The sequence below is a fragment of the Pezoporus occidentalis genome, unplaced genomic scaffold (genome assembly GCF_034315485.1).
Source record: "Pezoporus occidentalis ecotype Australia unplaced genomic scaffold, CSIRO_AGI_Poc_V1 ctg28, whole genome shotgun sequence".
Taxonomy (NCBI): domain Eukaryota; kingdom Metazoa; phylum Chordata; class Aves; order Psittaciformes; family Psittacidae; genus Pezoporus; species Pezoporus occidentalis.
Window position 1 is genome coordinate 182795 of NW_026914718.1, and position 23512 is coordinate 206306.

The 23512-nt window shown below is 38.2% G+C and overlaps 1 protein-coding gene across 1 annotated transcript in view; it reads right to left on the reverse strand.

Annotated features, from left to right (window-relative positions):
• Positions 1-23512, reverse strand: part of LOC134167071 (solute carrier family 12 member 7-like) — a 56383-nt gene that overhangs the window by 9614 nt on the left and 23257 nt on the right. The window contains exons 7-21 of the mRNA XM_062625317.1: positions 23136-23377; positions 22038-22249; positions 20051-20218; positions 18896-18994; positions 18141-18198; positions 16208-16382; positions 13856-13974; positions 12577-12675; positions 10612-10731; positions 8416-8520; positions 6123-6291; positions 3438-3633; positions 2970-3139; positions 2723-2854; positions 978-1085 (exon numbers count right to left, since the gene is read on the reverse strand). Coding sequence (XP_062481301.1) covers positions 978-1085; positions 2723-2854; positions 2970-3139; positions 3438-3633; positions 6123-6291; positions 8416-8520; positions 10612-10731; positions 12577-12675; positions 13856-13974; positions 16208-16382; positions 18141-18198; positions 18896-18994; positions 20051-20218; positions 22038-22249; positions 23136-23377 — 2172 coding nt within the window. The remainder of the gene's footprint in view (positions 1-977; positions 1086-2722; positions 2855-2969; positions 3140-3437; positions 3634-6122; positions 6292-8415; positions 8521-10611; positions 10732-12576; positions 12676-13855; positions 13975-16207; positions 16383-18140; positions 18199-18895; positions 18995-20050; positions 20219-22037; positions 22250-23135; positions 23378-23512) is intronic.

The window sequence follows — 23512 nt, forward strand, 5'->3', positions numbered from 1 at the left end:
CTATAATGATGATGGCTACATTCAGATAAAAGTGACTAATAAAACAACCAACCAAACCCAACATGGTAAGGGGAAAAGAAAGAAATTAAAACTTCCAAGCAAACTGCACTCTGCAGTAGTGCAGATCCCAATCAACTCAGAGAGCTGAGAATAAATTCTTGTCTCCACTGTAATTTATATGCTATAGACTACAGAGCCTTTAGGTCCTTGGGCTACTCATAAAGCATTCATGAGGAAGTTAAACCCTTTAAGCCTACTGGAGATTGACTAATCACTCAAACTCCACTGGTAAAATACTAGTGTTCAATAAACAAATGAGGAAATCCTTAAGAACACCGAGTAAGGAGTATAGGAGACCTTGTGTTTTACTAAAAAGATGTGAGGCAGGCTGAGATCAAGAGAAAGCTACCATGATGCAGAAGAGAAGAAAGAGGTTTCACAGCAGCACATTGTTGTAGCGACACAAGGCATCTTTACAAACCTTAAAAAAATACGGTGAAATGGAAAAAAGAGAATAAGGAGAGATTAAAAAAAACAAAACCCAAAGAAACCTAAAATAAATTACAATTATCAGTAGACAAAAAAATACACAAGAAAAAATTCTAGTTATTTTATGAATCCAGTTAAACACAGGAGAAATGTCTTATCTGGCATGGGAGGGAAGTCACTAAGTGATACGAAAGCCAAAGCATTCAATACCTTTTACGTCATTAAAAAGTGTTGATAATGGCATAATTAACAGGATAAATGAGAAGGTAGAAGCACAAGAAAAAAAAAAAGAAAGAAAAAAGCTTTAAATATATTAATATTAAAATATTCACAAGTATACAGGTGCATGAAGCTTGTGACTACAACATGCAAAATAGCACCAGTGACTAGTAATGGTAGGGGAGCAGCAGAAGCAGCTGATTAGAAGCCATGGCCAAGAAATACTTTCAGATTTATCACAGAATATCTTGCCAAGCCCAAGCCCCTACCTCTCTTTCCCTTTCGTTCTTTGACAGCTGCATCTGTTTTAGCATCTGAGATCGCTGTTCCATCATCAATGTTTTCTCATACGTGAACGCAGAAATATCATTTTCAAACTGCAAGAGAGATTGGCATTAGAAACATCAGGAGAAAAGTACTACCTCGAAAGAACAACATTTACTGAGTGTACCACATTCAGTCCTGCATTTGTTCAGCCCTGGATGTATTTATAGCATCAGAGTAATCCCAAGCATGCCGTCGACCAATCATTTCTGTCCTCATTCTTCAAACTTCTTTTTCAAACAGCAATCTTGTACCAATATCAGTAGGATTTTCAGCTAAATTTGTGGTACTCAGGGCAGACTTCACACTGTTCTGTTCCAACTAGGCTGCAGAAATGAGGAAGGGTTGAAAGTGCTTCATTTCACTGGGTCTGCATGGCTGCCGCCTGAGCATATGCAGTCGTTTCCTTACAAACTGTCTAGAGCCAAAGTAACACATCATCCTTTCCCCAGTGAGAAACGTGTGAATAGAAGCTTTTATGAAGAAACTCTGGCATATATTCTCACATCAGCTCAAAGCTAAAAAACAGTGTAAAAATCTAGAGCAGTCATTTGAACTGTCGCTGACTTGTGACATGTCTCATTTTTTGGAAGATTCTCAGGGTTAAATGCAAGCCTAATAAGAAAAGAATAAACTGTGCTTCCTATACTGTCCTTCTGCTCAAAATCCAGCCAAGGCTGAGCCTTTTTTAGGGCACTCTGTTCACTATCTTTCACCTGCACGTGACACAGCATTTTGGTCTTTCATAGTCAGTGTTCCAAGCAAAACAAAAAGTAAAATAAAGAAAGCATTTATCTTACATCCTTGCTCAAAATCCTATCCACATCTTCCCAAGTAACTTTTTTTCTATGAGTAATTTTAACTATTCCTAAAATTTTCTTTATGGCTGAGCAGCACGATAAACCTTCTTGATAGGGCTTTTTTTTTTTTTCCTCAGGAATTGGTGATAATAGAAGTTTTGAACCAGTCAACCCATCTCCATCCCACATCAAAATGAGTTTTAAAGGGCTGTTTTTTTCTTTGTCTTACTTTGGACATTATCACCTTTGAGAGCTGGAAATGAAGTTTTTCCTTTGTTGGAAAGAAAAGTGTGTCTAGGCAGACTACAGCTTTAGTCCTTTCTCTTTAGCAGTTTATGGCCAGCATTTATAAAGGAAAAACTGTTATAAAATCAATTTTGTCACTATTTGATCTGTGGATTTCTAGCTGCATTGTTTTGCTGTTTGGTGTGGGCTGAGGCTGCCAAAGCTGAAAACAACAGACATATGCTCATGGGGGCTTTGGGATTCCTTATTCCAGAAAGATATTCATACAGCGGATGGAAAGAGGGATATGTTCATCCTCTCTCATGCTGGAAGCTATGGCTTATTGCTTTAAGCACATTCAGCCTTCCATGCTAATAAAAACAAGCTTTTTTCTTACTGAATGAACTATCTGATAAATAAAATGGGCATTAACACATCAAAGTGGCTCTACTTGACAAAACCATTTAAACTTACACTAGCATTGTGACACGGTAAGGTAATCTTGGCTTTAAAACTCATTGTTCTTAGTGAGACTGAAATCTTTCCCTTTTCGTATTTGGGCTAACATCTCTTAGTTTCAAAAATGCTAAATTCATTTTCAATGAATCACAGAATTCACAAGTTTAGTCTCCACTGCACCTAAAGGAAGATAGACAGTAACATACCATTTCAACAACTTCCACTTCAGCATTCAGCCTAAGATGATACAAGAACATCTGAAGATCCTTCTTCATTTGAATGCTATTATCATCCATTTGCGCGACAGTGAAGATACGCATCTTACACTTCCTCCAAACCTATCAAAAAGAAGAGTTTACAACAATGTATGATTGCTATCGCCATACTTAACTATCAAGGTGATACCATTCATTGCTAGAAAATGAAACAACAGCTATTTTCTGTTGTCCTTGCCTTGTGTTGCCGAAGGAGGAAAGGCAGTAACATCAGCATACCACCGTCATGAACAATCCACCACACATCTATGTTCCCTTCAGTAAAACGTTCTTGATTTGTTGGGAATAAGTCAATGTTTTTTGCCACCAGCAGTGCTTGCTGAGCTGCTGTTGTTTCACGGACAGTATCTGCAAGGGAAAACAAGACATCTGATTGAGAACTTCTGGTTTTCATGCACAGCTCTTGTTCTATTTTAAATACAGAAGCTTAAATTCTCCCAGATTTTGCTGGAACAGGAACACCCTGGGTTTAGTGACTAATATGCTTCACAGAAGAAGAGAAGCGAGGGTTGAAGAGACTGAGGGCTGAGAAAACCAGCACCACATGATATCAGATGTGGGGAAATACTTAATACTGGACAGAGCAAATAGGTTAGTTACACACTTGCAGTACAAACGCATAGGAGAAAAATCAATAAACACATACCAACAAAATTCTTCCATGAGAAACGATTTTCTGTCTGCTTCCATGACTGCGGCCATGCCATCAGGACAGTGTTGTGCTTCATCCCTCCAAGCCCAGCCGACTGAATCAAGTAGGATATTCCATCTCTGTAATTAGGAGACACCACAATCTGGCAAAAGCCTTTAGTCTTTTCTACTCCCATTAAGGCCTTAACATTCTGCCAAAGGAAGATTACATGTGGGGAAATACAGTCAGCAACACTGGTAATAAACACTGTAAGAAGTAACAGCACTAAGTAAGAACACACCATTAGCTGCAATGTACAGCTAACATCAAGAAACTGCTAATTCCAAGAGAGTGAACATGATTCTGTGACAAGTAAAACCCAAAACACCACACACAGGGTTTTCATTACTTTAATTATTCAGCCTTCTATTTCCCAAACAAGATATGAATAAAAACACACTGACAAAGATAAATGACACTGCTTCAGGTAAAGTCAAAACTGCTGACTGACCTCAGGTATGGAATAGCAAGTCCTTCCTTTTGGAATTGGAAGGGTTAGGAAAAATGTGATGGCAAGGGCTTTAGAATAAGAGGCTGTCAAAGCTCATTAAAACACTTTGACTGTAAGAGGCCAGTTCTTTACTTATTGGCTCCCAACATGGTAAACAGATGTGCAGGAGACACTTGGAATCATTATCTGAATAATGACATGATAAACTGACCAGATTAAATCTCCCACACCGGCTTAATTTCAGTATAAGACTCTTCCATTTAAACACAGACAAACATACAGACACAGAAGTAATTCAGAAGTGGCACTCAAAATGGTTATCAAGGTTGAGTAGGGAACCTCAGCTTTGGAAATTACTACATTTTCATGGCACATCTTTAAAAGAGGAAAAAGAAGTCTTCAGAGAGTTTGGCAGCAAAGCTAACAGGCCTGTGCAAACAGTACCTGTGAGCACATATCAGTTTAATAGGAGCACTTTGTTCATTTAGAAGATGCTTTTTTTTTTTCTTTTTACAACAAACCCAAAAGCTGTGAATGAAAAAGAATCCCAATTTCCTACAACTCTGGTAGAAACCTTTTCTAGGTGAAATTTTCCAAAACCAAACTTTCACAATTCATCTTTATTTCTATCTCAAAAGCAATAGTTTCCTTGATCTTAACACCAAGGTCTGACTCTAGCGAACCTGGGGATTAGGTGCGTCTTACATTCATTGCTGTTCCCTCTCTCAACCATGTACCTGACATCAAGTTAAGCCAGCTACAGGTTAACATTTCACCTCCCCATGGGTAAGCATATTCTATGTAAAGATTTTCACTGGCCTCACTGTATGCTCAGTCTTGTTTTCTACTCATGCATGTTCATAACAACAGCTTAATAACAATTACTTTCACAGTGTAACATTGCTAGACTGTTTCCATGCTAATTGCTCTCTTGGAGCCTTTTCATGTGACAGTAGTATGTCTTCCTACTTAGTCATTTGAAAAGCCACTTGGGACTAGTCTGAATACCAAAAGGGAGAAAATAAAACCCAACAGAAAGCTGGGAGGAAAGAGGGCAGCTAGCTTTAAGTCCATTTCAAATACTCATCTATTTGAATAAATCACAGGCATTTTTACACAGCTTTGAAGATGACCTGGATCAAAATAGTAGGCATTTCAACTGATATTCTTTTCAACAAGACTGAAGATATTCACCATTTTTGGACGATATATGGGCAATCAAAGCCTACTCCTGGAGAAGGCTTTATCCTAGTTCTCTAAAGGCAACAGAGTTTCCAATAGTATTCAATAAAATACACGAAACATGGTATTTTCTAAAAATGTTTCCCCGCTCTATAAAGTCAAGAGAGTTTGCACAGGTAAGCAAATACAATTATTCATACTGAATTCACCCGATACTGGATTAAACAAGGTAGTACACAGGTTAAGACTAAACACAAAGGGAAACTTGCTTTGCGTTGAAAGACCAAGCTGTATGAACAAGAGGTCTTCAGAAGTTCAGTCTATTAACTTCCCTTTTTCCTTAAGGGGACTATTTAAAATAGAGGTATTTTTAAGGGATTTCCCATAAAAACTGGGTTTCTAGTTCCAATTGGGCAGTCCAGTCAAATACAGAGAAGTTATCAGGGAGAAAAGAATAGAAAGAAACATTCAAATTCCGTGTGCTTTAAGCACAGTTAGAGGGCACCTTCAATCATATGACGACTTACTATTTTTCCCTACCTCATCCTACCTTCTCTGGAGATATGGAATAAATGGGAAATTAAAAAAAAAAAAAGGAGAAAAAGAATTTCAAGGAGGATGTTGTTTATGGTTAAGCAACAGAGTAGGATTCCAGTAAAGATTGCTCCTAATCCTAGCTCTGCTAGGTATTTCTAGGACAATGTAGAAAACCATATCATGTATGCATCTGAAGGATGAGATTATGACATCTGCATCTGTCAGATAAATGTTAATTTTTTTTTATTAAATAAATCAGTTTCCTTATAATTTGTTAAAAATCTATCACTTCTTTGGTTTCTGCTACACACACCAACCTATTTTTTACATATAACCATTGATTGTGCTGAGGGTAAAACTTGCTGGTTTATTCACTATGTTAGAAGTCTGTTCTAAGATACAAGTTATCCAGATTAAACATTTAAATGCTAATGGAAGTTCCAAGTGTCTGTCAACTGTCTTGTACATACCTCTTCAGCTTTCTGGGTTTCTGTACATTTATCCAAGTAGATTCCCTGAAGCACAGAGCCCACAATAGTCAGTCCTTTACCAGCCTTCAGCTGAGAGGTGAAAGAAAGCAATCTAGGATGTTTCACCAACTGCTCACTATCCAAGTTTAACAAGACCAAAAGTTGAGGTCTGCCAAGAAAGAAAAATAAAAGTTAATCACACACAAATACATACAGAAAAGCAAGAAAGGACTGGAAAATTAAAATTATAAATTAATGAAATGCAGATATAGTGCTTAGTTCAATAGAAAACATTAAACTATAGAGCAAAGAATTCATAACTCGCAATATTGGCAACTCTTCAGGTGCAGAATGCCTGCATAAGCCACTGTACCAGCCTGCTGAGGAGCTCCCTTTAAAAAAACAGGAACATTACTGAATCAAAATTATCACCCTTACAAGGTCCTCTAGTGCAACCTGCTGCTTAAACACGGTTAAACACTGAATGCACACCAGACTGTTCACAGCTCCATCCAGCTGCATTTTGAAAGCCTCCAGAGAAAGAGAAGTTATCACCACTGGGTAACCTCTTCACTGCTTAATTAGCATCACCTCAATTTTAAGTCTTTTTTTTCTGTTTCCATTTTATCATGTTTTCCCCTTCTCCCACCATATATGGCTGTAAGGAGTTTGAACCCATCTTCTCAGTACCTTCTCCTTGGTCACAGATGTTTACTAGTTAGTGATACCAGCTTTTAGGCCCCTCCTTAAGCCTTCTCCAAGCTGAGTAAGCACAGATCCCTCAGCCTCTCTCCACAGGGAATATGCCCCTGTGCCCCAAACCCACCATCTCAGGGGTCCTCCGCTGAACCACACCAGCCTATTGATGTCCTTCCTATATTAGGGTGCCAAGAACTGCATTAAATACTCTAGATGCATTCTAATGAGTGCTGAGCAAAGAGGAATATTATTTCCCAATATATTTACTTTCCAATATACTAGGTATGCTCCTGTTGATGCAGTCCAGCACATCACTGCCAAGGCACACTGCTGGCTTATTACCTACTGGGAACCACAGGTCCTTTTCACCAGAGCAAGTTCCCAGCCTTGTACCACTGCATTGGACAAGCCTGTTTCAAATACTAGACTTGGCACTTGTCCTCCTGGATATTCACGATGTTCTTGTTGATCCAGTCTTTAACCTGCATAGGTTGTTCCAAAAGAACAGTCATACCTGTACTGATAGCACCTCAAGTTCAGTACCAACTGTGTACCCGATGAGGATGAATTCTGTTTCCTTTAATCAATATCCAATCTGCTTACTTTTTCCAAACTAACATTTTATTATTTTCCTGTCCTGCCTCAGAACCAGCACAGTTTAAGATGTAACAAGGAGGTCCAGTTCAGACCCAGATAAAGGCAGTGATTCAGGTATTCCACAGTAACTCCTTATGCTCAGGAATCCCACAACGAATGGTAAATAACGCTGTTACACTGAAGGGCAACAGAACATTGCATGTGTATGCACCCAGGGATGCTATCACAGACCAGTGTCAACGATTAAAGCACCACTTTTAGGGACAATTTCTTTATGTGTTCCACTGATCAGGTTCTTCTGACTTGCACAACATTCACCAGAGGTGACAATGAGCAAACATCCTTTTGTTCCTAAATGCCAAGTAATTTTCTGTGTTGGCTTTGAGAAAATGGATAGTTTAACAAGTCAAAAGAATATCTTGCAAGAACAGTAGTGGACATTTGACCCCAGTACACACAAATGAAGAGCAAATGTGAGATTTTATTTAAATATCTAAGAAATCAAGGAAGTGTTGCTATTAAATGAAGAGATGTAGAAAGAGATTGCCACACAAAAAGAATTTAAACAAATAATGGGTCCTTTGAACATTTATACAATGTATTTCAGAGGGAAAAGTCACAGAATAAAAAAGAACTAAAACTACCCAAACACTTATGGAATTGCAGTTTCTTCTCCAGAGACAGTGGGACTCAATGGTAACTGTTGCTTTGAATCTGAAAAAGCTATAAATAATCAAACACTTAAAGTTCTTCTGCACTTTCAAAAGCTATGTTAACACCACATGGATAGAAGCTCACCTTAGTTTGCTCATATTCCCAGCAAAGTTAATTACTATTGTAATAAACAGTAATACTATTGCAATGACATCATTTCCATGCCCAAGTTTAAACATTATTTTGATGATGAATTTCACTTTGGCATTAGCTTTAACAGCAATATTCCCAATAGATTTCCTTATTTTGACACTTATGTGACTGTGGAAGACACAGGGCTTACCTCCAGTTCTTGGTGTGAGGAGGACCATCTTCAACACGAAGCAAAGCATAGCGAGCTGCATTCAGAGACAGTCCTCGGATTCCATCACCCCATTCTTTTTCCGCTCTTTGGGGTGCAAAGAGATTCAATTAACAGGGTCCCATTTCTTTATATAAAGTACATTTTCTCATGTTAGGGATAATGGGCATGAAAAATTAACACTTTTGTGCATGAATACATGACAAAACCCCTCATCTTGCAGATTTAAATCAAGAATGAAGACTAAGCAAGATAAAGTAGTTTCAGGTCCCTTCAAGAGAACTACTTATTAGCTGTTACTAATATTGATTATGGTTTATTCTATTCATATTTCAAAAGATTTTTTTGTAGTCACGAGGTTACTTATGTTGTTTTTGTGCACTAGAATGAATAAGTGAGGACTACAGAGAATCACAGAATAGTCTGGGTCGGAAGTGACCTTCAAAGGTCATCTAATCCAGCCCCAAGTCCCTTACTTCAAAGGAACTGTTTTAAAGCAGCAGAATGAATACGTGAATCTTGGGTTTGTATGGATTAGCATGTTGTATCTTTCCCCAACACCAGCAATACAGCTTTCTCCACATCCTTTTCTTCCCAGGTTGTCTCCCAGATGAGCCCAAGGCTTCACCTGCACTCCTGATTACTTGCAATCTCCCTACATTTTCCACTCCTCTTTCTCCCAATACAAAGCTATGCTAGATGTCACATAGAGACCAAATAAGAAAAAACTGTTAGGCTAACACAATTTTCCTTTTGGGGGATTCTACTATGCAAGGGGTCCATCTGCCTTGCCTTCCCTCTTGTTTCCATTCATGAATTCACCCTGAACTTTGTTACCTCTAGCCCTCTTTCAAAATCAGGTGAAATAAGCCAAACTGAATTCAAAAGCTATTAAAAACAATGTGGCAATTAAAATGTAGCCTGACAGACAGCACAGTCACCTGAGTTTCTTTTACTTAGTTATCTAAAAATCCACATCAAAGCCCAGGTTTTCCCAGGCAGCAGTTCTTAGAACATACCAGGGCAAGTCTCTCCTCACTGTCAAATCAGCCCCTGCATTTGTAAAGGCAGGGAGAAAAGAAGGTTAAGTTTCTGCAAAAAAGAATCTCTTTTTCCAGGGTAGATGTGCTGCCTGTGCACAACACTTACAGAGTCTGTATACAAATTTGTATACACATACATATGACATTGATATATGTGCATGCCCATAAAGACACACACAAGCAGAACTGCTACCCTCTGATCCAACTTCCTGGTTAAAATAGGCAAATTAATTTCCTTATGATTGATCCAGAAATGGAGCTGTCACAATCCAGGAAAGCACCTAATCTGGAAATGGAGCTATTAAAAGATGGAGAACCCACAAGCTGGAGCAGTTTATACCCGCTGATCCACTTAAGACCTGTCCTTAATCGCACACCAAAACTGGCCTCACTTCAATTTCCTGCTCCAAGCCCTTACTAGTTTTCCTGACTAGAATCTTTCAGCATTGGGTATCTTTCCTTAGAAAGGGAAAGCATGCACATTACTGATCATAATCACCACCAGGGTTTGGATATGTTGGCTGGTTGGGGTTTTTTTTTGGTTGGGTTTTCTTTCTTTATGAACTCAGCACATTCTTTCAGTCTCCTATTCACACAGTGTTTCTTACAGGTGTAGCTCTGTAAGTGTCCCTTGCCAAAGGCATATAATGCAAAGTATGCTGTGACTTATGGATGATCTAAGGCTTCAGAATATAGATAATTTTTGGTGGGTGCTCTGGATTGTTCGGTATGATTCAACCTAAAAAGTGGGCTAAAGCCCCCACAAAAGAGGAGCATTTCTGGGCTTTAGCACCAATTAATAAGAAGGTAACAGTTCTGTATGTTGCTGTTTGATATTAAAAGGTGATGTTCCTGCAGCATTAAAACATTACACCATAATCTCCACTCAAATGACATTTTCCCAAGACTTATTGGTTCTTATTTTCATTATTTCTGACTGTCATGAAGTTTGGAACAGAACTTCCAAAGAAATGAGAACCTGAAAACTTACAGCCCTTCATAGAGACAGGATCTCACCTTGTTTCAAGGAATACTCTTAATTCTATTACTTCAGTTGTATCTACTTTATACAAAAGTGCTTTCTGCTAAATGTTAAAGATATTAAATATAGAATAAATAAGATATATGGTCTTACCCTCTATATTCTATGTATTTGTATATACATCCTGCGATTAGCATGGCAATCAAAGCATAGTACCAAGAGCAAATGAACATCAAGGCAAGACATAAACTCATCCCCAGGAATGAGAGAGTCCTAAAAGAAACCATTTTTTTCCATTTTTTTAAAGAGGCATGCAAATGTTCCACAAAGTCAATTCCTTAAGTTAACTTCCATAACTAAAGGCCTTCCATAACTAAATGGCCTTTCTTCTTCAAAGGCCATTTCATAGCTACAGTGTAAATACAAATACATTCTCCCCATTTTAGTTTATATATATTTAACCCCCCCCCCAAAACATTCTAACCTTTTGTAGCATAATTAATACAATTGCACTAGATATAATAATAGTGTTACTACATTTGTCACTTCTGAAACTCTACTGGTACCTCCAAACAAGGTCTGTTTCAAAACACACTCCTATCACTTATTTAAAGTTAATTTGAATTTAAGCTAAAAAAAAGTACTCAAGCAATACTAAACAACATTATGTTACTGCCAGCAAAAATAGTTGATTAAACTAAATCTGACTCATTAAATTATATTCTCCATTTCTGTTGTGGCCTGTCTCTTAGGCAAGAACATGGGACAGTAGATGACAATACAGAAAACAATCTTTCTAAGGCTACAAAGAGGAACTGTAAACTGAAAGAATTACAGAGGCATCTCCAGATTCAAGTTTATATGCCTGGTTTGCCCACATTATTATTCAAGATAGATGTAAATAAGCTCAGAAATGGATTGTTTTGTGAATGCTTTTAGTCACATATGACACCCCAGACTTAATTTCACCCAATTTCCACTAGCTTTCACTGTCGTGACAGAGTGTCAACAGACCCACCTTTTGTTTAGTACCTTTGGTTTGCTTCTTTAATACCATACAAGTATTAAAGGAAAATGCATCCAGGTTTAAACCTAAGAAATGCTTTCTACCTGTTCTGAAGACATCAGAACAACAGCTGCTCCTTCATGCTTGACTTAGCCAACCTAAGACTCTCACTCCAAAAAATAAAGCCCCATCTCAGTACTGGTCAAGCATCCCAACACCAGCTTTGGCTGGAAGTGATGCCGCAGTCACCCAGCAAATCAGTTGGTTCACTGATTTATTTGGGAAGAATATCAAAAAGAATTATTGCCAAAAGGTTACAAACTCTGCTGCTGACATCTCACAACTCTTTTCTTTTTCCTGCCTCACCATGGTCCACCCTGTACCTCTTGCCACCCTCCATCTTATCCACCTGCATTAGCTTTTAAGCTACTCTGCACCACTTACTGTACTTCTGCCACAACCAGATTATTCAGGAGAGGTGGAACAAAGCCAAAAAAGCCAAACAAAACAAACCCCCAAACCAAACAAAATTCAAGCCCCCCAAAAAACCCAAAAGACAACAATCCCCCATTTTCCTTCTTGATGTTGCAACTGCTACTAGGTGCTTGCAGTGATAGACTGGGAAACAGGCATGATATATCTGGAGGTTTTGATGCCAAACTACTAAGTGCCTCCTGAGCATATTCAAAAGGATTTTTTCAGGGCAAACCTGTGACATTTCATTGTATCAACCTTCCTCAATATTAAAGACAGACTACATGCTTTTTCATCTTCATTCTCACATACACCTAAGACCTTGGCTTATAAGCAATATTAAATATCCTGCAGCCCCTTCCCAAAACGTCTACGATTAGCCACATCTTTCATGATCACAGCTATTACTAGCCCTATTCCTGTTTCAAAACACACTTCTCCTATTGCTTATTTACTGTTAATTTGAATTTAAGCTAAAAACCCACATGAAAACCATGTTGCTGTTAGAGTGTTTTCAGTGCATGAACCATAACTCATTGAAGTTAGAAAGGAGGCTTTGCTTTATTACTGAAGGAAAATCAACAATTTGGGGCTGCATAATTAGTTTTAACTCTTCTGAATTAAGGGATATTCCCTACCAGTGGTAATACTTGAAACGAGGTCTCCAGTTGGGAGTGCGTAAAAGCGTCTGAACTGCACAAGCCAGATTTACAAACATATAGCACATGAGGAAAAACCTGTTAAGACAAAAATAGAGAAGCAGGGAACAAAAAGCATTTTCCAATAGGAAATTAACTAGACAGATTTGCATTAAATGGCTGAACACAATCCAAAAAAGGGTAGGAACTTGTCCACTGTGTTTTGAGTGGCAAATAGAACACAACATGTAGATTAAGTTAATACTAGGCCTCAAAAGATGGTATTAGCATAACAGAGAGCCTCAAACAAAGACTTGGGAGAAAGCACAGCAAACAACTGACAATCACAGTGTACAGGTTTTGGCTGGGATAGTTTATTTTCTTCACAGTAGCTCCTATCATGCTACGTTCTGGATTTATAACCAAAACAGTGCTGATAACACAGGGATGTTGCAGCTGTTGCTGAGCCATGATTACACAGCATCAAGGCTGCCTCTGTTTTTCTTGCCATCCTGCCAGCAGACAGTCTAGGGGAAGGGACACAGCTGGCCACAACTAACCAAAGGGATATTCAATACTGTATGACCTTGTGCTCAGCAGTAAGAGCTCAGGGAAAGGAGGAAGAAGTGGGACACATTTGGAGCTCATGCTGTTTGCTTTCCCAAGTAACAGTTGCACATGGTGACCACCTTCCTTGTCATGGCAACACACCCACCTACTGACTGTGAACTGAATTCCTTCTTTTGCTTTGCTTGTGCCTGGAGCTTCTTCCTTACCCATTAAGCTGTCTTTATCTCAACCCATGAGTTTTCTCACTTGCACACTTCTGATTCTCTCCCCCATCACACTGGGGGATCAGGCAAGCAGATGTGTGCGGCTGAGCAGTCCACAAGGGTCAACCCATGACACATGGGATAAACTTCCAAGGCTAAGGCAGTAAAACAAAATTCAGTTCCTACCCAAAAACATTGAACTGCTTTGTCTGTGTCTATTAGATGCACTTGAAGTGAAGTAACAGGACTTTTTATTTTAAAATACAGTTTTTTAAAAGTTGATTTATTTTTACTAGCATCCAAGAACTCTGTCATGGAACAAGGGTTTTGTGTCTCAGAAATCAGTTCCAGCCATTTTCTTGTTTCATATTTCCTCGAGGATCAAACAGGAATATAACTTGTTAGGAAACAAAGTCTAACATGTATTATTTCAAACAGAAAAACTGGTACCTATTTAAAGACAAAGTACTATTCAACTTAAGAAGACAAAACACCACATTACTTACATTGAAAGAATTGGTGCTACACTGTCCAATGAGGCTATCAAAATTCCTATTTCACAAATACCAGCAGTGAGGAGCAGAGCCCAAGTCGGTTCTCCATTTGCTTTTCCATGACCAAATACCTAGTTCAAGTCAAATAAACAGTAAGATTAGGGAAAGCTGTTCATTATGCAGTTATGAAATATGGTGCAGATTGCAAACTAACCCTAACTGCAACCAAAAAAAGTCATTGGTTAAAAATGACGCAATCTGTACTATGAGAAAGTCACAGACAAAAGTGCAAAACCATACATTTCTCATATGAAAATTACAACTTAAATAAGCAACGACTGTAACATTAAAATACTACTGCAGTTGTTATTGAAATAAACTTAAATAACTTAAAACCAACGTGCATCACAGACTCACGCTTAGTCTACAAAAAGCTAATATAGTTGAGGGCAGTATTTATTGTAGTATACAGAATAGGCATCAACTCGGTACTTACAAACACAAATACTGATGTTGAAAGAGGATTTATTTAAGCCTATGATCCTGCACAGAGCCTACCAAACATCATTTTGCCTGTGGTAATTTCCACTGCGGAGAATTCTATCCAGCTGTACTGGTGATAGGTGGCAAACAGCCTCACCTCGAGTTCCAGCTGTATTTACTCTTCACTCCCATTTTCCATAATGGCTTCCTTTCCAAACGTCTAGGTTCTTCACCTCACTCATCCTACATACTGTCGTCTTTCCTTAGATTCCTATCATCCAGTCTTCCTTCCCTTACACTAAAAGGGCCATTTTTTTTGCCCCTATGTTGCATTCATTCCTTAATTCATACAGCAGCTGTATCACTCCAAAACTGCAAGCACTTTTCAAGTCTTGCAACATCCTGCTTCTCTTGGGTTCCCTTTCCTTCACTTCCCAAACCACATTAAGGTTTTCCTTCCTATTCTTCAGTCCTTTCAAATGTGACTCTGATAAAATGGAATCATACAGTCACCCTCTCACCAAGTACCAAATTACTTCAGACAATAATGCAATTCTTCGTTTGTCTCTCTCCATAGAGCCCAACTGTCCTGGTTTCAGGACATTAATGTTGACTTGACGTAGCCTTCCCCCAAGCTCAGGGACCAAATCAAGCTGCTCCTATTCTATACCTAGCCCTCACTGAAGATAGATTACAGATATCCCTGAATAGAGTCTTAAGTTATTCACCAAGTATGAGAGCTCATTTCTAACTTAACATACTACACTGACCTCAGATGGGAGACAGTGACCTCAAGCACACATCTGATCGAGACACCAAGGGTAAATGTGGGTAAAGCAGGCGATCCTCAAACATAAGTTTGGCCACATAACGTAGGTATCAAAATAATGATATAAACCAAACAAGTGCTTCAAGTCATCTTCAGAACTCTCCACACAGAACAGCCTATTCTCTTCTAAATTCAGCCCTAGCTACTTTCTGCACTATCTGCAGTTTCTTTCTCTGATAAATTTGACAACTGTCCCCTAACTCTGTTTTAAAAAAACCCCAAAACCAAATCAGAGTTACTCAGATATAATCCCATTTTTTTCCACTTGAACCTGTTCTTGGCAGATTATCATTGTGCTGTGCAACTGTTGGCTACTCTTGGCAATTTGAGGCAAGCTTTCAAGCTCCAAGCTCCATCAACAGAAGTCACAGCTTCGCCCTCTGGACATTATTATCTTTGGGAATTTCATTTATTTTAACCCAAGTCTAGTTGTGCAGTTTTTGCAGATGCTGCACAGCAATTGTGTTAAATATCTTTGAGCAAGGGTTCTCTTCTGCTTGCCAGCTCCCTTAACTTCCTTTGAGACAAATCCAATTTATTCATTGTTAAAACATTCACAGCGACGCTGGAAGAATCTGAACGTTCAGAGCCATGGGACACACTTCTATTGTTACATCGTTGTTGACTTCATCCAGCTTACAAAAATGAATAAATACTAAAATTGAATCTCTATGATACAAAGTTATCATGCAGTTCCATAACGAGATTAAATCAATGCTGTTCACAAATACAAGTTGTAAACACAGCCTGAAGTCAAGAAGTTCAGTTTGATAGTTGCTTTTTAGTTCATTTATTATATATTATCATTATAGAAAAACAGTATTCTCAGTTTTCAGCCATTAAATTTTATGTATAAGAACAAAAATCATTAAATGTAATTGCACAGAAATATCCCCATTCAAACTTTGTCCTACAACAGCTCGCTCTATTATTGTTCACAATTACAACTGAGCTCCAAACTCTTTCCTCACAGTTCTACAGGAACAGCAGAAGTAATGCCTCATTTGCTATAATATAAGCTGTATTTGAAGAAAAAAAAACATAAATCTCACTTGGATAAAGGGCACAATGCCATCTCTTGCAATGGCCTGTAACAGCCGGGGCGCACCGGTGAGACTCTGGAGACCAGCACCACAGGTTGAAAAGAATGAACCAATGACAATGACCCATGGAGAAGGCCAGGCCAGTGTACCCACCACTAGATTTCCATTAACTGCTTCTCCAAACCTTGAAAGGGGTGGAAGAAAGAAGAAAAAGCATCAGTAAGCATTAAAACAACTTCTAGTATGGCTTCATCATGCACATTTCAATCTTTTTTTGGACAACAACACTTTTCATCAATAAACACCATGCTACATTGTGCACTATAAACTTTCTCAACCAAGCAAACTCTCTTTATTCTGCTGGTTAAAAGAAAACAGTCAATGCCTCCAGGCAGACATGCAGCAAAATTATCAGGCATCTTGGCAGACTACAGAATTAACACCAACAGCACAAGTATTTACATATGCATCCTTTAGATCCTTGTGACTGCTAGGAACTAGACTGCAGAAGTCTGATCTACAGATCAGATATACCCTAGGGCATAAGCAGAAGATTAGCAAAACAAAGTACTAACCTTTCCTTTTAATGGTGTGTGACACTGATGTATGAACATAGAGAAACTATGAGATACCACCATCTCAAATTATGCACATGCCTTCTGACTGTCATGCTACCTGATACAGTTTTTAAATGAGTATATAAAGCAAGTTGCACATTCATTCTTAACCAAATTCTATTGAATTTACGTTCTGTTGCCTGTGTTTTTTTAATTAAACACAGGCTAGGAACCACCAGAAAGGATGAAAGACAAAGAGTGAAAGATGTATGACCTACATTTTCCTATGGCAGATATGCAATCAGTAACGAAAAGAAAACCAAAACCTCCTGGTCTTTAAACCAGACCAAAATCTGTATGTTCTACTGTCAGACTGGATTCCAGCCAAAAAAGAACTGGCAGCACTGTAAGTGAAAGATCATGGATTCAGTGCAAACTTGGGCCTTAGTAGAAAAGAGAACCAGACACCAGCAAGGAAAGAAATGTGAAACCTGCCAACAGATTCATCTTACTCAACTCAACTTCTTGTAAGGGAGAAATTCATCAAAATCTGGAGATTCTGTTCATGCTTATCTCCATTACATTTATTCCCTTCATGCTTCATATTGTGCCTCAAATGACCTCAGGCAATAACGTGGATGAAAACTGAGATGACTCCTGATCTGCAACTGATATTTCAAAACAAAAAATATCTTTACATCCAGAGGAAATCCTAGGCCTGATGGTGCTCTGCAGCCTCTCTCTTGAACTCTCCCTCTCATCTCAAAAAAGTCTTTTCCTGCCTTTGTCCCTCAGGTGCACATTAGTCCTCCCAAAGTAACACCACTGCCCCTACCTCCACCCATCAGCTCCAAAAATACTAACTACGATTTTCTTTCTCAAGGACATCTTATTAGGGCCAGTTCCACTTCCAATATTTATCTTCAAAATTCAAACATTTATTCAGGTTAGATACAAGGCAGAAGTTCTTCCCTGTGAGGGTGCTGAGGCGCTGGCACAGGGTGCCCAGAGAAGCTGTGGCTGCCCCATCCTTGGCAGTGTTCAAGGCCAGGTTGGGCAAAGGGACTTGGAGCAACCTGGTCTAGGGTGAGGTGCCCCTGCCCATGGCAGGGGGTTGGGACTGGATGATCTTAAGGTCCTTTCCAACCCAAACTGTTCTATGATTCTATCTTAGATTCTGTTTTCTGTTTCTTGAAGGGATACAGTCCAATAACCTGACCAGTTCTTGCTGCCATCTCAGTTTAACAGATAGACTTTCCCTCCAGTTTTGACTTAAGCAAAATACTTCACATAGATATTTCCCATAAGAACCATTAATAAGTCCTATTAACATAACTCATGATCACACATACTCTCTGGAAAATTAGAAGTTGAATACGACTTACTTATCTCTTAATATCACACCTTCTATACAGGCACCAAATAACACTATACAGGAGAGATCTATTACTGAGACTGAAGGAAGATATCACTGTGAATAATGAAGAGACAGAAAAACAAACACCATCATTTTTCACCTAGGGATGAAATTAAAGTGTCCATGATAATGAAGTGAGGGGTTTTTTTTTGTTGGTTTATTTGTTCTGGTTGTTTTGTGGTGGTTGTTCTTTAATTCTTCTCTGCTACAGCCTCTTGGTTTAGATTCTCTACGATTGCATTTGATACACAGTTGAATTGTGAAGTAATGGAAGTCACTAGTTCATGTATCATGTAACAGAACAGACATTTTCTCATGCAAATGGGCATTTTTGTCTTCTAGGTATTGAAGGACTAAATTTCTATTGCTGCTAGTTTGCTTTAAGATTTTTCACTGGTTATACAGAGTATCACAACCAAGCAATCTGCCAGCTGAAACACAATGATAAAACCTTCTGTATCACTTCACTAAAAGTATGCTTCATCTTGAAATTCAAAGCACTACTAGAATACAGAAATATACAGAAGCATTTGTCTATAAATGTAAAATCTGAGCTATTTTAAAAATACTTATTTCTAATGTTTGTATTTTAGACAGTTTCTTTTCCGTTTAAATTTCCTTCATTTTATACTCAGGCAACTCTAACAAATTTTCAATGAAAAGTCCTGTTATACCTACAGAATGCACACTAGAAAAAAAGAAAAGTCACAGCATAAAGGATACAAATAAAAGACGTAGTTGAAATAGCCAAAATTGTTCCAGTAGGAATAGATTTCTGAGCATCCTTAAGATCTCCAGATCTGTTTGAACCTGCCATAATACCTTAAAAAGAGACCAAGTTTGTATGTCATAAAACCAATTAATACTAACTCCATGTCAGTAATAGAATGGGAACATTAAACTCTAAGCCAGATTTAACACATCATTACCAATGAAGCAGGCTTTAGAAATGCATAATCCTGACAAACCCCCCAGTTATACATTCATTTAATCAGAAATTTGTGTTACCATCCATTGTTGACTGAACAAATTCCAGAAAGCTCAGGAAAGCGACAGATAAAGTAACAATTATTTTTCAAATACAATTTCAGAATCATTTTCTCAATGAGGAAATACCAAGGAGTTAGCAAAATAAGTTATAAACTAATAGGGATTTAACAATTTTAGCCAGTGTGATTGAATGCATTATCTTTCTACTAAACAGAACATACATAATCAATAAGCTATATACAAAAGTATAGGGGAAAAAAAGAAAGAAGCAGGCAGGAAGTACAAGAATGGTTAAGGACATCACATGTATGCATCCCTGTTTGAATCTAACAGGAGAAAAAAATGTTTCTGAGCACATACTGAACAGGAAGGAAAAATCATACAACAACTGACTAATTCTGCCATCTTTTCTAGTACTTCCTGACCACTGTTGGAGGCAAAACCATGGAAGTTAATGTCAAGACATTCCAATGCAAAGGCATTGTCAGACTCCATGCAATGAAATCCTAGCTGTAGGATCAGATATGATCATGACCTGAATACCTGAAACAATCGCCTTAATACTCAACTGTTCTGTCATCCATTTGAAGTTTAAAATATTATAAAGGTATGCACCTCCTTTTAATTACGCACTGAGTAACAGATGGAGCTTTTGTTTTCATTCCAGAAATAGAAAATAGCACTTAAAACTGATGCTTTATATCCTATGTGTGCCTAAAATAACCGGCTGCCAACTATTCCTCTCTAGCACCAGAGAGTTCTGGGTACGTAAAACTTGGACACAGACCAGCAATATCACATGTCATCAATAAGCATATACACACACATTTAATCTTTTTTTCCAGCTATAAGTACACATCCTCATTCAAGAAGAAAAGTTGTACCTACCTGTCACAGATGGGAAATAAATCCCTACAAGCATTGTGAAGTAGGTCATGATGTCTGTAAAAACATAAGGGAGTCCACTCATTTTTGTATCTTCTGATCCAGCAACTGATGGCTGATCTTTTTTCTCAACTATTGATCCTTTTTCTGTATAGGTACTCCACAGATTATCTACAAGGGGAAAACAAACAAAAGCCAGCATCATGTCTCTGTTTCAGGTTATTAAGGATGTAGTAATCTTATGAACCAGATGGTTTTTCTTAACACAAAAATCATGATGTTTCTCAACATTTCCTTATAAAGCCAAGAATGCAGCGATATAATCAATGCTAATTGTAACTGGTGGACATTCCCACTGTATGCCAGTAGAAATGCAGCAGTGTAAGGGATGCGTCATATAAGATTCTCTCTTCCATTAAAGAAAGATTCAGTTAAAAAAGTAAATTCTAATGTATTTGTAGAACGCCCACTTAGATTGCTCAATGAACGTATTATCAGGATCTACTGTGAAAAAATAAAGAAACCATTACCTCCATCCAATCTTAGCATATATCTCTATTTCTTGTTCTTACATTTTGAGGTGCAGGTCAAAAATGAAATACTACTTAGCAGTAACTTGAGCTCTTTTGAGACCTGCTGTACAGAATAACCCTGCACAACAGTATAGGACTCAGGTGTTCACGGTGAAAGTATTCCACATAGCAGAGTAACCAGACTCCAGAAGAGAACTGATAAGCAAAAAAAAACCTAAAGCAAGCAAAACCCAGCAGAATGTCACCCAAATTCCCCAATAAACTAAAGCAGTATTAACTGAACAGCATGCTAAGTGTGCTAGTTCATTTAAATGAAGAGGAATAACAAACAGATCTAGAGATAAGACTGAAGCCATAACAAAAAAAGTTAAGGAAATCAGACAATTGTCAACTTCAGAAATTTTAGCAGAGATTTGAGGAGTGACATAAAACAAGACAAGATCTCCAAATTAGCATCCACTCCCTATGAAGCATAAAAGGAAAGACCAGTCTGTCATCGCTAAAGCACCAAGTACTCAATGAAGACTCAACAGTCCGTGTCCTTTATTCAGTACGACACAGAAGTGGAAATGACCTGAGCACTCCAATGCACACAACTTTAATTGCAGAGTGTGCATGCCAACATGGGTTGGTAAAATCAGCTTAGAGATCTGTGACATAGAAATCGCTTCCCATTTCATGACATGTCACACAGAGCTTTGTTATGCTAATTTCCTATCCTCATTTTCCCCAAAGTGATAATCCAAGAGGACTTGGAAGTTAGAGTGAGGAAAAAGGGTCACAAACCAAACTTTGTTTTAAGGAGAAGAGATATCAGAACATCTATTTCATTCCCAGAAGCATTGTTCGTACACAATACAATCCACTACATGTTCAAAATGAATCTTATGACACAGTGTAACTGGAATCCCAAGATGCCACAACTGTACGGGAATGCAAACAGAAGAAAACCTATACCCTTTCTTTGCAGAACATCTGTCCAAATGCTAGACTGGAAGCTAGAAAGACTTTAAACTCATCACTAAATTACTGTATCACATGGGACAAGCCACAGGAATTCACTCTTCCATGCTCCATGTGTAAAATGGGAACAAGTTCTCCCTCAGGAGTTTGACAGTGTATTAATGAACACCTTATTTAAAAACCTGTATTTGGCATACAAAAAAGCTAAACACTTCTAAAACAAATAAGAATGAAAGTGGGGTTTTGGTTTTTTGATAGAACAAGGGCTTTTGGAAGAGTGCCTATAAAACCCCACTGACACCCAAATTAAGGCACTTGATACTAAGCTTCTAAAACCAGATGGAGTCCATATAGGAGGAATCATGCTCCAGGTAAAAATCTTTCACACAGATTAGAGCTGAACTAGTACTGACAGGCTAGACCACCACATAACTGGACAGCTATGTGCCACGTGAATAATACCCTAAAACCGTTAAATGCATTTTCCAACTTACCAATGAGAACTCCACTCATTATTCCTGGAATCCCTTGAATTTCTGTTACATTATTGAGACTAAAGTAGTCATCACACGTAGCATTAAGCGAAGAACTATCACAGAACAGGCGCCACAAAGTTGTAGTCCTTGTTTCATTATTGCTTTCAGTAAATTTGGCACAGACATCAAAGCTGCGTTTTGACAAGGTCCGGTTCCCGAGGAGGCAGATACTAGACAAAAAGGTAAAACCAGTGATCCTTCAGTAGAGTGTTGTGCATTGAACCCCTTTCTGTCCATTAGACTTCTTTAGAAACCTGTTACTTAATAGTACCTATTTTATGGCCTATACTACATCTACTAAAACAGTAAATAGTCTCTGCATATAAAACTATCCTATGATCTTTAAAACCCCGAGCCAACATTTCTACTTTAAGGTATTAATAGCTATTCTGCGTCCCGATTACTTCTCTGGAAAATACAAGCAACCCAAAGATGAACTAAAGATACAACTTGCATACTAACGACTGGACACAAGAAAGAATTCTTAGTAAGCAAAGAATGGCATGAGCTAAAGGCACTGAGAACCAATATGCCGCATGAAAAAAGTCAATTTTGTTAACAAAAGGGTACGAAGCCTTCACAAACGCAAGTGAACTGAACACCAGACTGTCTCCATTTTAAGGAGAAATTGAAGTTTCGAACATCTCCTCATGACAAGTCTGAAAGTCTGTTTCTTTCATAACCATGGTTCATAGCTACAATGTTTTCTTGAAGGTTTTACTTTATTCTATATTAGTTTTAGATTAATGTTTTAGATAAAGCACCTATATTTACTGTCAGCAAAAAACACCTTCTTATTCTTCAGGTATGGATGGAACACTTTCCAGAGTATCATGTTTTATGATCAATGCGACAAAAGATACAGATAGGTAACTCGTAATGACAAATGAGCACATCATTGACTAAAACACATAAAACCTACTTCTGAGGCCAGTGGACATTTACTTTGAAGTTTAGCTTAAAAGATTAAATGGTTGCAGCAGCTTTGTCCTCCCAACACTCTTTCTTATTACTTTTTTGTAAATAACCCACGCTACTTAAAGCTAGCAAACTTACGGGAAGTCAGGAGGGTCAAAAGCAGTCTTAATAACTCCAGCGTATATGGCAATAATGGAAAGAATCACACAGGCAAGGAAGACCAGTGCAAGTTTGTTCACATACTTCACTCCCACAAAAACTACTATGGCCATCAGAATGATAATGCATGTTCCATAAACTCTCATGTTGTTCAGCATAGCCTCTGTTTCTTCACCGACCTCTTCTGCTTTAAATATAGCAGCGCTTGGAGAAATGTAGGTCTGCAAGAGATAGGGCAAACTATTATACATGTAATAAACATTTTATTAAGAATTCATTTACTTGAACTTCAGAAGCTGAATTTCTGTTATGGTACCAGGTTTATTCCTTCACAAACCAGTCCCACCGGATGACAG